Source organism: Jaculus jaculus, chromosome 4 (assembly GCF_020740685.1).
Source record: "Jaculus jaculus isolate mJacJac1 chromosome 4, mJacJac1.mat.Y.cur, whole genome shotgun sequence".
Lineage (NCBI taxonomy): Eukaryota > Metazoa > Chordata > Mammalia > Rodentia > Dipodidae > Jaculus > Jaculus jaculus.
The window spans coordinates 168016232-168030281 of NC_059105.1; the positions used below are offsets into that span (position 1 = coordinate 168016232).

Sequence of the window (14050 nt, forward strand, 5' to 3'; positions counted from 1 at the left end):
CCAAAGAGATTAATGACAAAAAGACTACTTAAAAGAGTTGGGGATAAGGTAGAGTGCTTCCTAGCAGCATTCATAAGGCTCTGAGTTCAATTTCCAGTACCACAAAAAAATTAAAATTAAAAAAAAATTATGGTAGTGCGCTTCTAATTCCAGCACTTGAGAGAATAAGGTAGGAAGGTCAGTTGAAGACCAATTCTGTCTTGAAAATAATAATAATAATAATGCTTAAGGAGCCTTGTTTTAAGGAGATTTTTGAATATAAATTGTGCCCCCCTCAATCAGTGTTTCAGACCTTCCAGGCAGTTAAGAATCACTTGAGGGACTTATTTGGAGTGGGGCCTGTGAATCATTGGCTTACCAAGAACCTCAGGAGGCTTGGGAACTGCTCCCTTATAATCAGTAAATTTGGGAAATGCTGCCTTGGGCTGTGTGTGCGTTGCAAAATCGATAGCCAACTCCAGCACCTAAAGACACTGTCTCGCTTATTCCCACCTACTGGATTGCCAAAGGAAATTAGTCATCTTCATTAGCAAGTGAGAGTAACACCACCTGGCTGCCTATGATTCTGAAGTGAGTTATTCATTAGAATTTAGGTGAAAGAATCATGTCTCTAAAGAGCCTTAAATCAATCTGATTTTTAAAAACTTTTTTTATGCTTTAATTTCAAAAAATCACTTTACCTTTCATGATCTCTCAACGCTCTGTACTTATCTCACTGTCAGCACTTATCCCATTACATCACGGTTATTTTCTTCGCAGCTCCCTTCTGGGCCCCCAATTCCTCTACACCCATTCACACATTACTCTCCCAACACACGCAAATGTTATCTTCACAGGCACCATCTTCAGAGGCCCTACGAATAAAAACAGGTGTAGCTTCTTTCAACGCACTCACCCAAGCCAAGTACCAAGCATGTGGGTGGTCAATAACTAGTGGCTTTCAGACTGGGCGATAGCTCGGAGGGTAAGAGAGCTTGCTGCAAGCAAGCAGGCCTGAGACTGCCAAATTTGATTCCTTAGGACCTACGTAAAGAGCTGGGCATGACCACTTACATCTACAAAGCTGTCGCTGTGCAGAGCATAGACCGGGAAATCGCTGGAGCTTGAGAAAACTGCAGCTTCACGTTCCAAGAGAAACCCCATCTCAAAAAGTAAAATAAACCGGGCATGGTGGCACACTCCTTTAATCCCATCACTTGGTAGGCAGAGGTAGGAGGATCGCCATGACTTCAAGGCCACCCTAAGACTCCATAGTGAATTCCAGGCCAGCCTGAGCTAGAGTGAGACCCTACCTCGAAAAACAAACAAAAAATTAAAATTAAATAGTTGGAAGATCAGTAGAGGAAAGACATCTGATGTTCTCCACATGCCTACAAGTAAATACATGTACCTACACCTTACACACACACACACACACACACACACACACACACACACACACACAAAGTAATTATAATAATAATGACGATGATGACTTTTGGGTAAATAGATGGGAAAATGTCAACTCTTCTCTCTCTTGTGATAACTGTATGCCTTTCAGAAGTAGAGTGCCAAGATGTAAATTTTTCTTTTCTTTTCTTTTCTTTTTTTGAGGTAGGGTCTCACTGTAACTCAGGCTGACCTGGAATTCACTATGGAGTCTCAGGGTAGCCTCGAACTCATGTTGGGATTAAAGGCGTGCACCACCACGCCCAGCTCCAAGATGTAGATTTTTGAGAGGCAAAATTAGTCATGGTAGCTATTAAGAAAGAGGTTGAAATTCCAGCTCCTTTACAAGCAAATAATCTCTCTCTTGGCCTGGAGAGATGGCTTAGGGGTTAAAGCACTTGCCTGTGAAGCCTAAGGACCCAGGTTCTATTCTCCAGGTCACATGTAAGCCAAATGCACAAAGTGACACATGCATCTGGAGTTTATTAACCGTGGCTAGAGGCCCTGGGACACCCATTCTCACTCACTTACTCTCTCTCTCTCTCCCCTTCTCTCTGTTTCTAATAAATTAATAAGTAAATCTTAAAAAAATAAAAAAGTAATAATCTCTCTCAGTCATTGGCACACTTAGCTCATTAGGGTATTATGAAATAGTGTATGTCCATGACTTACCATGTTATTGGCATTTGCTGCTGTTTTTTAAATATTTTACTTATTTATTTATTACTTGAAAGAGAGAAAGAGAAAGGAAGATTCAGAGAGAGAAAGAGAGAATGGGCATGCCAGGGCTGCCAGCCATTGCAAACGGATTCAAGATGCATGCCCTTGTACGTCTGGATTATGTGGGTCCTGGGGAATTGAACTGGCATCCTTAGGCTTCATAGGCAAATGCCTTAACCACTAAGCCATTTCCCTACCCCCAATTTTGCTGCTTTTGGTTTACTGTTATTATCAATATGATGTGGAGCACTCACACACACACTGTGTGTGTATGTATATATATATTCCACCACAAAACTGTCCCACACATTACAGATTCATTTTAATGAGGAAGCTAAACTCCAGGGAAAGCTAAGCAAGTAATGGCACCTTAGTGGGAATCAGTTTAATCAGATAATCAGCTTGTTCTCTTCTTGACACTCAGCCACAACCAAGTACAAAATGGGTTTTTGATGGCAGATTCTCGGGACAGGGAAACAGGGTAGACAGAGGCAGCCTAGAACCCAGGAGAGCTTGAGGACTCAACAAGAGGGTATGTGTCCCTTCACCTGAGCCACCGAAATGGAAGCCACCTTTGTCTGTTACACTGTTTTGCATCCCTGGGATAGAGACAGACCAGAGATGATAAAGCCTGCACCACAAAAATCCCCAGTGGGGCTGGAGAGATGGCTTAGCCGTTAAGCGCTTGCCTGTGAAGCCTAAGGACCCCGGTTCGAGGCTCGGTTTCCCAGGACCCACGTTAGCCAGATGCACAAGGGGGCGCACGCGTCTGGAGTTCGTTTGCAGAGGCTGGAAGCCCTGGCACGCCCATTCTCTCTCTCTCCTTCTATCTGTCTTTCTCTCTGTGTCTGTTGCTCTCAAATAAATAAAAATAAAATAAAATAAAATAAAAAATCCCCAGTGATTTCCTCCTTTCCCCTGTGTCTACCCACTTCATCACTGCTCCTGCAAAGCCCTCTCCCGGCTCGACACTGCTCCACACGGTATTGATTTATTTACATTCAACGTCCCACCTGTCTCCCCCAACACTAGGGCTTTTGGGCAGTGTGTTTAACATCTCTAAACTTCTTTCTCTGTGATGAAGGTAGTAATAGTCCTGTTGATGCGAAAATAACAACTCTGCCTTAAGGGAAATAACAAAATGTCAGAGTGGAGATCAAAGAGCCTGTGGGGTCTCCAGCTTCTTCAGACTCCCCAGTCCTTTCCCAGGAGATTATAATCTGCACTCCAGGCTGTGTGGGTAAAGTGCTCAGCAAGACCCCAGGCACTTAGTACGCATTCAATAAATATTGGCTTTTACTATGACAGGGGCCATTCAATCTCGGGTAATATATTTGCATGTCTGGCTCCTGCACTGGGAGCCCAGCAAGTAGCTGGGAACAAGTAAATGTCTTAGCCATTATCAAGTTGGTTAAGTAACAGTCATTTAATCTCCTATCAAATTACATACTTCTTACAAATATCTAAGAACACGTGTAGAAAAAAAAAAAACAGAATTCAGTTTTCAAAATCTGAAGTTTGCAGTTACAGAAATTCATGGAATGAGTCATGAGCATGGGTGGTTCCAAGTAGGGTAAATTTTCAAGAAATATTAGTTTGTGGGCTGGAGAGATGGCTTGGTGGTTAAGCGCTTGCCTGTGAAGCCTAAGGACCCCGGTTCGAGGCTCGATTCTCCAGGACCCACATTAGCCAGATGCCCAAGGGGCGCACGCGTCTGGAGTTCGTTTGCAGTGGCTAGAAGCCCTGGCGTGCCCATTCTTTCTCTCTTTCTCTCTCTCTCTGCCTCTTTCTCTGTCACTCTCAAATAAATAAATAAAACTGAAAAAAAAAATTTTTAAGAAAAGAAATATTAGCTTGTGTTAACAATATTAGGTAGTCATGTTTACATCTAGTCAACTCCATGAGTCTCTAAGGACATACCCTGTAATACATTTTTTAAAAAATATTTTATTTATGTATTTATTTATTTATTTATGAGAGAAAATGGGTGTGCCAGGTCCTCCAGCCACTGCAAACAAAATGAAATCCAGACACATGCACCACCTTGTGCATCTGGCTTACATGGCTACTGGGGAATCGAACCAGGGTCCCTAGGCTTCACAGGTAAGAGCCTTAACAACTAAGCCATCACTCCAGCCTCTATAACACATTTTATAAACCCTTTTAATACACATACCCTCCTTCTGTGGATTACTAGGAAGGAGTTTTACAAGTACTTGCTTTGTGAACGAATGAGTGAATGAATGAACAGCCAGCAAACACTTGGGTTGACTTCTATCTTGTCTCACTCACAGTTATAAAAGAAAAAAGTAGCCTTCCACAGTCTAAAACTTCCATTGCATAGTATGTATTGAATAAATTTTGGCATACAAAATTGAATTTCTGGAAGAAGCTATGATAACATACAAGCGTCTTATGTAATGACCAAAACCATCTTTCACTATCCTGCCCACTCTCTTAAAGTCATTGTGGGATGGCTGCGCAGATCAGAAGTCATGCAACTTCCCTTTTACAAGGATTTACGTTCTCAGCATTCTTATAAAGTTGTATTAGGCCTTTATTTATGTTGCGCCAAATGGTCGAACTAAAAGGAAGTAAATCCACAACCAAGTGAAGAAAAATGATGACTTAGTTGTTTTGGTTTAACAGCTCATGGTTGCTTTTAAACATAATATCTTTGGTCAGCGCTTCTCAAAATAGTCTAGAGATGACCAAATATAGAGATCGAATGGGAGGCTGAAAAGGAGATAAAGCCAAGGGGGAAGGGGAAGGAGACACTCTTGCACTTCTTGCTTTACTGGCATAAAATGAGAATGAAGAGTAGATATGTGGTCACAGTGGATGAGTCTCGGATGAGGACTGGACAAAAAGGGTACCAGGGCTGCAGGGCTGGCTTAGCTGTTAAGGTACTTGCCTGCAAAGCCTAAGGACCCAGGTTTGATTCCCCAGTACCCACATAAACCAGATGCACATGGTGGTGCATGTGTCTTCAGTTTGTTTGCAGTGGCTGGAGGCCCTGGCATGCCCATTCTCTCATTCTCTCTCTTTCTCCCTCTCTATCTGCCTCTTTCCCTCTCTCACAAATAAATAAATAAAAATAGGGCTGGAGAGATAGCTTAGCAATTAAGGTCCATGCCTGTGAAGCCTAAGGACCCATGTTTCGATTCTCCAGGTCCCACATAAGCCAGATGCACATGGTGGCACATGCATTTGGAGCTTATTTGCAGTGGCTAAAGGCCCTGGTGTGCTCATTCTCACTATCTCTCTCTCTCTCCCTCTATCTCTCTTTTCCTGTATCTCTAATAAATACATAAAAATGAATCTCAGACAAATAAAAATAAGTATTTTATTTTCAAAACAGCATACCATCTTTGCACACACTGGTCAATAACTCTCATTTTCCTTGAGAGGCTACCTTATAACACACTGTGCCAATTTGTCACTCTTACTTCTCCTAAATAGCTTTTGGGCCTACTCAGAAGAGATTTCACAAAATGCAGCTATAGCCAGGGGCACAAACTCTCCTCCACAGCCGTAATCCCCACAGGTGGGGGGCTGGCAAAGGCTCAAGGCCTCAGGACCCAAAAGAGGCTGTGTGTGGACACTCAGAAAGTGCCACTCTCTCTGAGATATCTTCCTGGTTTTTTTTTTTAATTTAACTTATTAGTTTTCATTTCAGTGAATACAGGCAGTTTGGTAGCATTATTTAGGCTCATCTGTGATCTACCCCCTCCCATTAGACCCTCCTTGTTAATGAAAATGGGTCGTGCATTGTGGAGTTAGCCCCCAGTTATTAGTATGATAAATGTCTCTGCAAATCATGACCCAACATGTAACTCTGACATTCTTTCCGCCCCCTCTTCCGCAAGATTTCCCTGAGCCATGTTGGGTTCATTTTTGGTCTGCTTCAGTGCTGAGGTGTTGGGGGCCTCTGAGGCTTTGGCTCTCTGATTTGGTAGGAGTTGATTTTTCTCTGCGTTGATCTCCTTCCCCTTTGTGCTGGTATCCAGTTCACAGGAAAACATCACCCTTGCTTGTTTCGCCAGTTGTCCTTAGTTTCAGTTGGGCCCCTTTTGAGGTATGTTGGGGCAGCTCTCTTCTTAGAATCTGCATCTATCTGGAAAAGAGAAGCAGATTCTCCAACGGAGAGTAAGTTAGCACCCGGAAAATTGAGATAAGACTTACTTTTTTGATAGACAGTTTGATAGGTGTAGGCCCTCTTATACCCCGTGATTGATGGTAGCTTGATATTGTAGAGTGGGCTTGTGTTTGGGTATGGTTCTGACTTGTTTCCCAGCTCCAGCTAAGGGTCTAGTACCACTGAGTGGATCAGTTAGCCAAATCAAGAGCAATTGATTCCTCACCATGGCTGTGTACCACTATTGCACTTGTGTGGGCATCACATCCGGTTATTTGTTGCTAATTAGGTTAAACAATGTGTTGCTTGGACAGATCTTGGTCATTTCCCCCAGTCGCCTATGTAGCGCCTTCTGGCACTAGACATGCTGACTGTCTGGGGACTGACTCTCTCCTGGCTTCCAGCCATGCCATTCCATTTTACGTGCCAGCTGCGTATGGAGTCTTCAGCAATAGGGTCTTACCACTGGCCTTTGGTGGGTCATCAATTACTCTGACAGAAGTCTGTCATTGTTTTGGGAAACCTTGTAGGTTTCTCTGATCAAAAGCTCATTGTGGATGGTAGGCCCAAGCTGGAAGTGGGGGTTACAGGTCAGTGTCCACTAAGAAATTGAGGAAAAAGATAACTAATATACAAGAGTTAGAGAGGAGAGAGATAGAGGGGAAAGGGGGAGAAGGAGGGAGGGAAGATGTAGGAGATTTAGGTCAGTCTTGATCCTACTCTCTCCAGTGTCTTGTGGTTTAGGTGTTTCCTGTAAGGGTCTAGTGAAGGTTCAGCCATTTGGTCTGTCTTTTAGGAAGTAGAATTTTATGGTACCATTGCCGTTTGGGTCTGGATTACTGTTTTACACCCTTTGATTCCCTCCCCGCCCTCCCATCCATCTTATTGTCTAGTCCATGAGGTGCTTGCTGGGTATGTAAGGCATCTTGGGCAGATTCAGGTTAGGTGTTGCAGATGAGTGAGACTATGTGTCGATTTTTTTTTCTGTGATGGGGTAAGTTCGCTGAGAATGATCTGTTCCAGGTTCAACCATTTTTCCTCAAATTTCTTTATGTCGTTTTTTCTTACTGCTGTATAGAATTCCATTGTGTAGATATATCACATCTTTGTTATCCATTCTTCTAATGATGGACATCTGGGTTGATTCCAGCTTTTAGCTATTACGAATTGAGCTGCTACAAACATGGTTGAGCAAATCTCTCTGGCTTTTGGTTTGAAGGTTTTAGGGTACATGCCCAGCAATGGTATAACTGGGTCTGTTGGTATTTCTATAGTCAGCTTTTTCAGGAGTCTCCATATTGCTTTCCAAAGTGGTTGTACCATCCTGCATTCCCACCAACAGTGAATGAGTGTCCCTGCTTCTCCACATCCTCACCAGCATTTATTTTCAATCTTCCTGGTTTAATTAGGTTATATAAAATCTAAAAAAAAAAAAAATAGAAACATGCTCAAATATAAATTGAGTTACTTAAATTCTTTTTTTAAAAAAAAAAAATATATTTATTTGAGAGAGAGAGAGTGGGGAAGAGGCAGATAGAGAGACAGACAGCGAATGTGTGTGCCAAGGCCTCCTGCCACTGCAGATGAACTCCAAACACGTGCACCATCTTGTGCAACTGGCTTACATGGATCCTGGGGAGTGGAACCTGGGTCCTCAGGCTTCATAGGCAAGCTCCTCAACTTCTAAACCATCACTCCAGCCCGAGTTACTTAAATTCTTGGTGCTAAGTGTCCCTCACAGGAGGTTGTAGACTTCGGAGTCATGTGCCCAGGCAGGTCAGAGCCAGCCTCACCTACCTGAGAGCCACCTAGACCGTCTGCTTTCCTCTAGTCAAATGGTCCTAGCCTTTCCCCAGATCTTAGTGACTGGAGCACAGGAGTCATGGGTGAAAGGCAGTCGCATTGATATAGATTTGCTTTTACGTAGGTCTTTTTAGATATTGTTTCAGGATGCTCCCAAGCTTTAAACCCTGAAGCCAGCGGGATCTTCGCTTTGGAGTCATGTTTTATGGAAATATGTTTCAGCTTATTTCCTGAGTACATGGTGAGCTAGCTTTCTGCTGGGCAGAGGGCTCCAAAGAGGCAGTTCTGGCACAAAGCATACCCTGGACGAGCTCCCTCAATACCAGCTGCAGGTCTAGAGGGGTGTCACTTAACCAGGAGTAGCAGCCCTGAGATTGCGCCTCAAGTTTGATTCATGAACCTTAGTGTATGTCTAATGGTGTTTATTTAAAAATGAATACCCACGGGCCACAAATACAGCAACTGACTCAGCAGCTGTACAGAGGATCCAGAAGTCTACATCTTTAATGAGTACCCTGCTGTGGACCAGTCTGAGAAACACTGCACTAATTGATTTGGAAGATCCCTTCCAGCACTGATGTTCTAACACTCTATCCTTTCTTAGCAATCAATCTCAGACAGCCTGGCACTCCCTCCACGCCTGTCTGCCCTTTGGTACGAATGCCACCCACCCCAGGGAGCTGGGAGGGCATGTCGGCCTCTAAGCTGAGCAGGCTAGGGAAGGCAGGAGAGCTGACAGGAGAGTTACCGCTTCTCTAGGGAGACACTAATGTCCTTCTTGTCTCTGCTGCCCAGGTGACAGGTGGCGTCTGGAATTTCAGCCGCATTTGCTGCGATGTGTTTGTCACCCTGGATGTCATGATGTGTACGGCCAGCATCCTGAACCTCTGTGCCATCAGCATAGACAGGTAGGGCTGGGAGTCCCCTTCCACACTTAAAAGAGAGAGGGCCCTAAAGAGAGACACAGGTTCGTCACTTGAGAGACTGAGGTCACTTTCTCATTGGCATATTTCTTTCTTCTTCTTCTTTTTCTTTTAAGCTATGTGATACATAATTGGAAGGAAAACAGGGAGAGTAGAAAAAGGATAAAAAGTACACTGGCTGGGTTGATAGAAAATTCTATAGTTGGTTTCTTGCTGGTGAGAACCAGGGAGGTCTCAGACACAGAGACTAGATTGAGATCTCTACTCAACGTGCCCAGCTTCTTGTCTCCGTCAGAGAAGGAACTGAGAAAGGAGACAGTGTAAAGAATAGTGGGGACGTTTTATTTAAGGCAGAAGCACATACTCAAGAGGGATGTGGCATTCATTATATTGTACAATTAATACACACTAACAGAAAAGAAAAAGAAGGATTTCGGGATTCCTGCAGAGCAAGACATGCTGCCCAGAGGTTTTTGGATCATATGTTATGAGAAAACTCGAAAGTAAGGGAGATGGGCTGGAGAGATGGCTTGGTGGTTAAGCACTTGTCTGTGAAGCCTAAGGACCCCGGTTCGAGGCTCGATTCCCCAGGACCCACGTTAGCCAGATGCACAAGGCGGTGCACGCATCTGGAGTTCGTTTGCAGTGGCTAGAAGCCCTGGCGTGCCCATTCTCTCTCTCTCTCTCTACCTCTCTCCCTCTCTTTCTCTGTCACTCTCAATAAATAAAAATGAACAACAAAAAAATTAAAAAATAAAAGTAAGGGAGAAATTATTCCTGAATGAAGGTGGGAAGAAGCAGGGGGATTCTAGGAATGGGCTAAGATTTTTTTTCTTTTTTCTGGAATAGAGTTTATCCTTGTGTAGTGTTTTTTGATAGGTCATGACATCAGATGCATGGTGGGAAATGGGAAGTTTGCAAGGCTAGTGGCCTGGAGATGTCATGATGATGAAGCAGAGGACAGTTCGTCATCTCAGTGAGCTGTGTTGGTCCCAGCCAGTTCTGGGCATTACGTGGAGTGATGCTTCTCAATTGTCCTTCTGGAAGGTGCAGCAGCCTCTACCTGCCAAGCAGCCTGCCTCCTTTTGTTCTTTACCCTTATCTAGACGGTCACCGTCTTGTTTATTTCGTACTGGTGAAGAGAGGGAAGGAGGTAGAAAGAAAGGAGGCAGGTCTGGTATGGTGCTTTGATTAGGTGTTCCCCCATAATCTCGTGTGTTCTGAAAGCCTCGTTCCCAGCAGATGGCAATTTGGGAGGCGGGGCTTGCCGGAGCAGGTGTGCTGCTGGGGGAGGAAATAGCAGTGTGATAGCCAGCTCCCCTTGATAGAGTTTGGTTCACTCTCCTGCTGCTGTTTGTCACCTGCTGTGGCAGAGGCGACGCCCAGCCTCTACTTGTGCCGTTCTTTCTCCTGCCATCAGGAAGCTTCCACTCGAGACTTAAAGCCTTCAGCTGCTTTTGGTTGGGTGCTTTGTCCCAGCAATGAGAAGGTAGTTATAACACCTGGGTATATTTTCCAAGGGTGGATGAAGGAGAAAAGCTATTTTAGAAAGTGTGTGATCCCTTATAGAGTCCACGACAAGCAAGTGAACTGTTTTCTGAAATTGCTCTTTGGCTGTCTGGATAGATTTCTGTGATTGTGGCTCCACTCTGTGGGTGTTTCACCCAAGCCACAGCACTTTCTGAAGTAGTTTAGGGGGTGACAGGACCCCGAAGTGACTAGTTTTCTCCTTGACTAAACATGGGAATTGTCCTTGGTCCTATAGGAGAAAAATCTGTCATTACACTTCAGAGCAGGTAAGAAATGTCAGAAGAGTCTGGCCTTTCCTTATCTCTGCCACATTAGGGAGTCCTTCCTGAAGAGTTAAGATTTGTGGGAAGATTATCCTTTTCCAGAAACCCTGACCCAGACACCTGATGCCAAGGCTAACTGGCTAAACCAGCTGCCCTTTCATGGGGATCACATAAAAATACCCAACCCTACTCTCCAGGTGGGCTTCTCAAAGCTCTTGCTCCCCGGGGCAAGAGCTCTGCCTGCCTTCTCATCCATTCTGGAGCAAAGCCCCACCCCCTTCTTTTCTCCCTTTTAAAGCTCTAAGCTATAAGAAAAATCTTTCTGAACCTTAAATTCATCAAACAAGAATCTGGAGACACCCCTAAATGATTGGTGCATTGGTAAGGAACCCCAAATTCCTGTATCATTGCTAGCATTAACAGTACCTGGACCAGGCGTGGTGGCACACGCCTTTAATCCCAGCACTTGGGAGGCAGAGTTAGGAGGATCGCTGTGAGTGAAGTCAGTGCCCTTGCTCTGGGTCCTTCTGTCCCTCACTTCTCTTCTTGTCTTGCTCTCATGTCTCCATTATTCCCACCTGAACCTTAGACATGCCACGATTTCTGCCAAGCCCATAGATGGTCCTGGGAAAGGGCAGTTGCTTCTGAGCCTAGGACTTCTGGTGCTAGTCAGGAACCTGTGACCTTTACTTCTGAGTCTTCCACAATCCTTCCTTCCTGGCAACATTTCTTGTTTTCCCTAAGAATACTATCCATCCATTCCATAGCACCAGCAAATGACTCCAGACAAAATCTGCCGTTAGTTGAGAATTTGTTGCACTAGGCTGAGCTTTAACATACATTAACTCTTTTCTTCTTAACAACTTGGAGGTGATATTATCACTTTCATTTCCTCATAAAGAATTTGCTAAAAATCATATAGCTGACATGAGGCCATACTGGGACTTGAGGTTAGACTCCAGATTACTTTTTTTAATGTTTTATTTATTTATTTCTAAGAGACAGAGAGAGAGAAGGCACGCCAGGGCCTCTAGCCACTGCAAACGAATTTCAGATGCATGCACCACCTTGTGCATCTGGCTTACATGGGTCCTGAGGAATCGAACCTGGGTCCTTAGGCTTCACAAGCAAGCAATTTAGCTGCCAAGCCATCTCTCCAGCCCCAGATTAATTATTTTAAACTTAGCTTTCGAACTTCACCAAATCTTCAGCCGTAACCCCACCTTCTCTCTGAATTCCAGATCATATTACTGCCTGGATATCCCACTGATTCTATAATGGAAAATATTAATTAAAAAAATCAAACCCCTACCAGGCATGGTGGCGCACGCCTTTAATCCCAGCACTCGGGAGGCAGAGGTAGGAGGATCGCCGTGAGTTTGAAGCCACCCTGAGACTACATAGTGGATTCCAGGTCAGCCTGGGCTAGAGTGAGACCCTACTTCGAAAGAAAAAGAAATTCCAAGGCTGAAGAAGCAGAGACAGGGGGCCCTAGGCCTGCTGGCTAGCTACTGTAGCTAATCTCGTGAGGTTCAGTAAGGGACTGTGCCTCAAAACATGTGATGGGGGTCTGGAGGGATGGTATAGTGGTTTTGGCATTTGCCTGCAAAGCCGAAGGACCTCAGTTCAATTCCCCAGGACCCACATATACCAGATGCACAAGGCGGGGGGGCATGCATCTGGAATTTGTTTGCAGCAGCTGGAGGCCCTGGCATGCCCATTCCCTCTCTCTCTCTCAGCCTCCTTCTCTCTCACTTGCCCAAATAAATAAATAAATTTTTTTTTAAGGGAGAGAGAGGAGAGGAAGACACCCAACATCATCCTTTGTCCTCCATACCCATAAGTGCACATATGTGCCTACATACATATAAATACACACACACACACACACACACACACACACACACACACATCACTAGCAATAAGATTGAATTAGCTTTTGTCCTTATAGGAAAACTCTCAGAATGCATAGCACTCACCCACCTGATAACATGGAAGTAAAAGCTATGCTTTCAACCCCAATGTACTGGGGGCTTCCTTCAAGGATGTCCATTTCATGATGGGCCAACCCCCCCCCCCCCCAATCTCAAAATGGAGCCTCCTCCCTATCTCAGGAAGGAAAGAAAGCAGGCCTCCGAAAAGCTGTCTCCACTCTGCTCCGCAGCAGTTAGCAGTGCGCGGCATTAAAATCTGTTCATGTGATGCCAGATAGCTGGTCAAGTCATTAGAAATGCAGATCTTTGCTCTTCACACAATGTCAGTCACTAACCTGACAAACTTGACCCAATGGATGCAGGGTTCTTTTTTTTTTTTTTTTTGGTCATGAAGCCCTGATCTATAATAACGGGATGCTAAAGAGATAGGCAAGAAAAGGAAATGATAAAAGGGGATTTGAAAGGAGGAAATACCATTGTCATTAGATTCTTAGGCATAGCTTAGAGCTGGATGCTTGGATTAAAGCCGTCTTTTCCTTTTCTTTTTTCTTCTTTAAAAAAATAACAAGCCGAGTGGGAAGTTCTCTGATCACAAGCCCCCACCCACAGCTCCAGCGCCTGGTCAGCAGGTCAGTCCCCTCCCACTGCATCCTGGGTCAGTGCTAACACAGGAGGCCGCTGAGAATGTGTCAGAAGAGGAGGACACGACCAAGCGGTGAAAATTAGAGTCCTCCGGAGAGGAGCCCAAGGAATAATGCAAGCAAATTCATTCACCAGAGAGTTCTTTAAGTGGCTCTCAAATGGCACCCATCACACAAGCAAGCCTCCGCGTCTTTGCAGCGAGCACAATAGGTACCAGATGAGTCACTGGCACCTTGGATTTTTAGTTTGCATCTAAATAAGCACTTTATATTTGCAAAGGGCTTTCCAGGCATTTGCAAAAAGCTTTCTCCTTCAACAACTCCACCAGGGGAGTCCACGGAACTAAAGATTTATTGAGCCCCCTGTCTGACCAAATAAAAGGTGGTGAAAAGCAACCCTCACAGAGCTTTGGGGCTCATTAAACCCAGGCTGAGTGTGGGGGGCGGGCGGTGCTGGTTAGAGTCAGGCCTTCCCACCCTTGGCCAGCCTCTTTCCTCCCCCACTGGCTGTGACCATCCTAAAGAGGACCTCTCATCAGTTCCACCTGCACCCTCTCCCTCCATCATCTCCCATTTCGGGACAGTGTGGGATCAAGCTCTTCCAAGGTCCTTAGACTTTTCAACGAACAATGAGCCACGCAGACCCCACCTACGGAACTGGGGAGTCAGA

General features: G+C 44.7%; 1 protein-coding gene across 3 annotated transcripts in view; it reads left to right on the plus strand.

Moving 5' to 3' along the window:
• Positions 1–14050, plus strand: part of Drd3 (dopamine receptor D3) — a 56713-nt gene that overhangs the window by 18302 nt on the left and 24361 nt on the right. For all 3 annotated transcript variants that reach the window (XM_045148233.1, XM_004666858.3, XM_012950759.2), the window contains exon 2: positions 8885–8997. In XM_045148233.1, coding sequence (XP_045004168.1) covers positions 8885–8997 — 113 coding nt within the window. The remainder of the gene's footprint in view (positions 1–8884; positions 8998–14050) is intronic.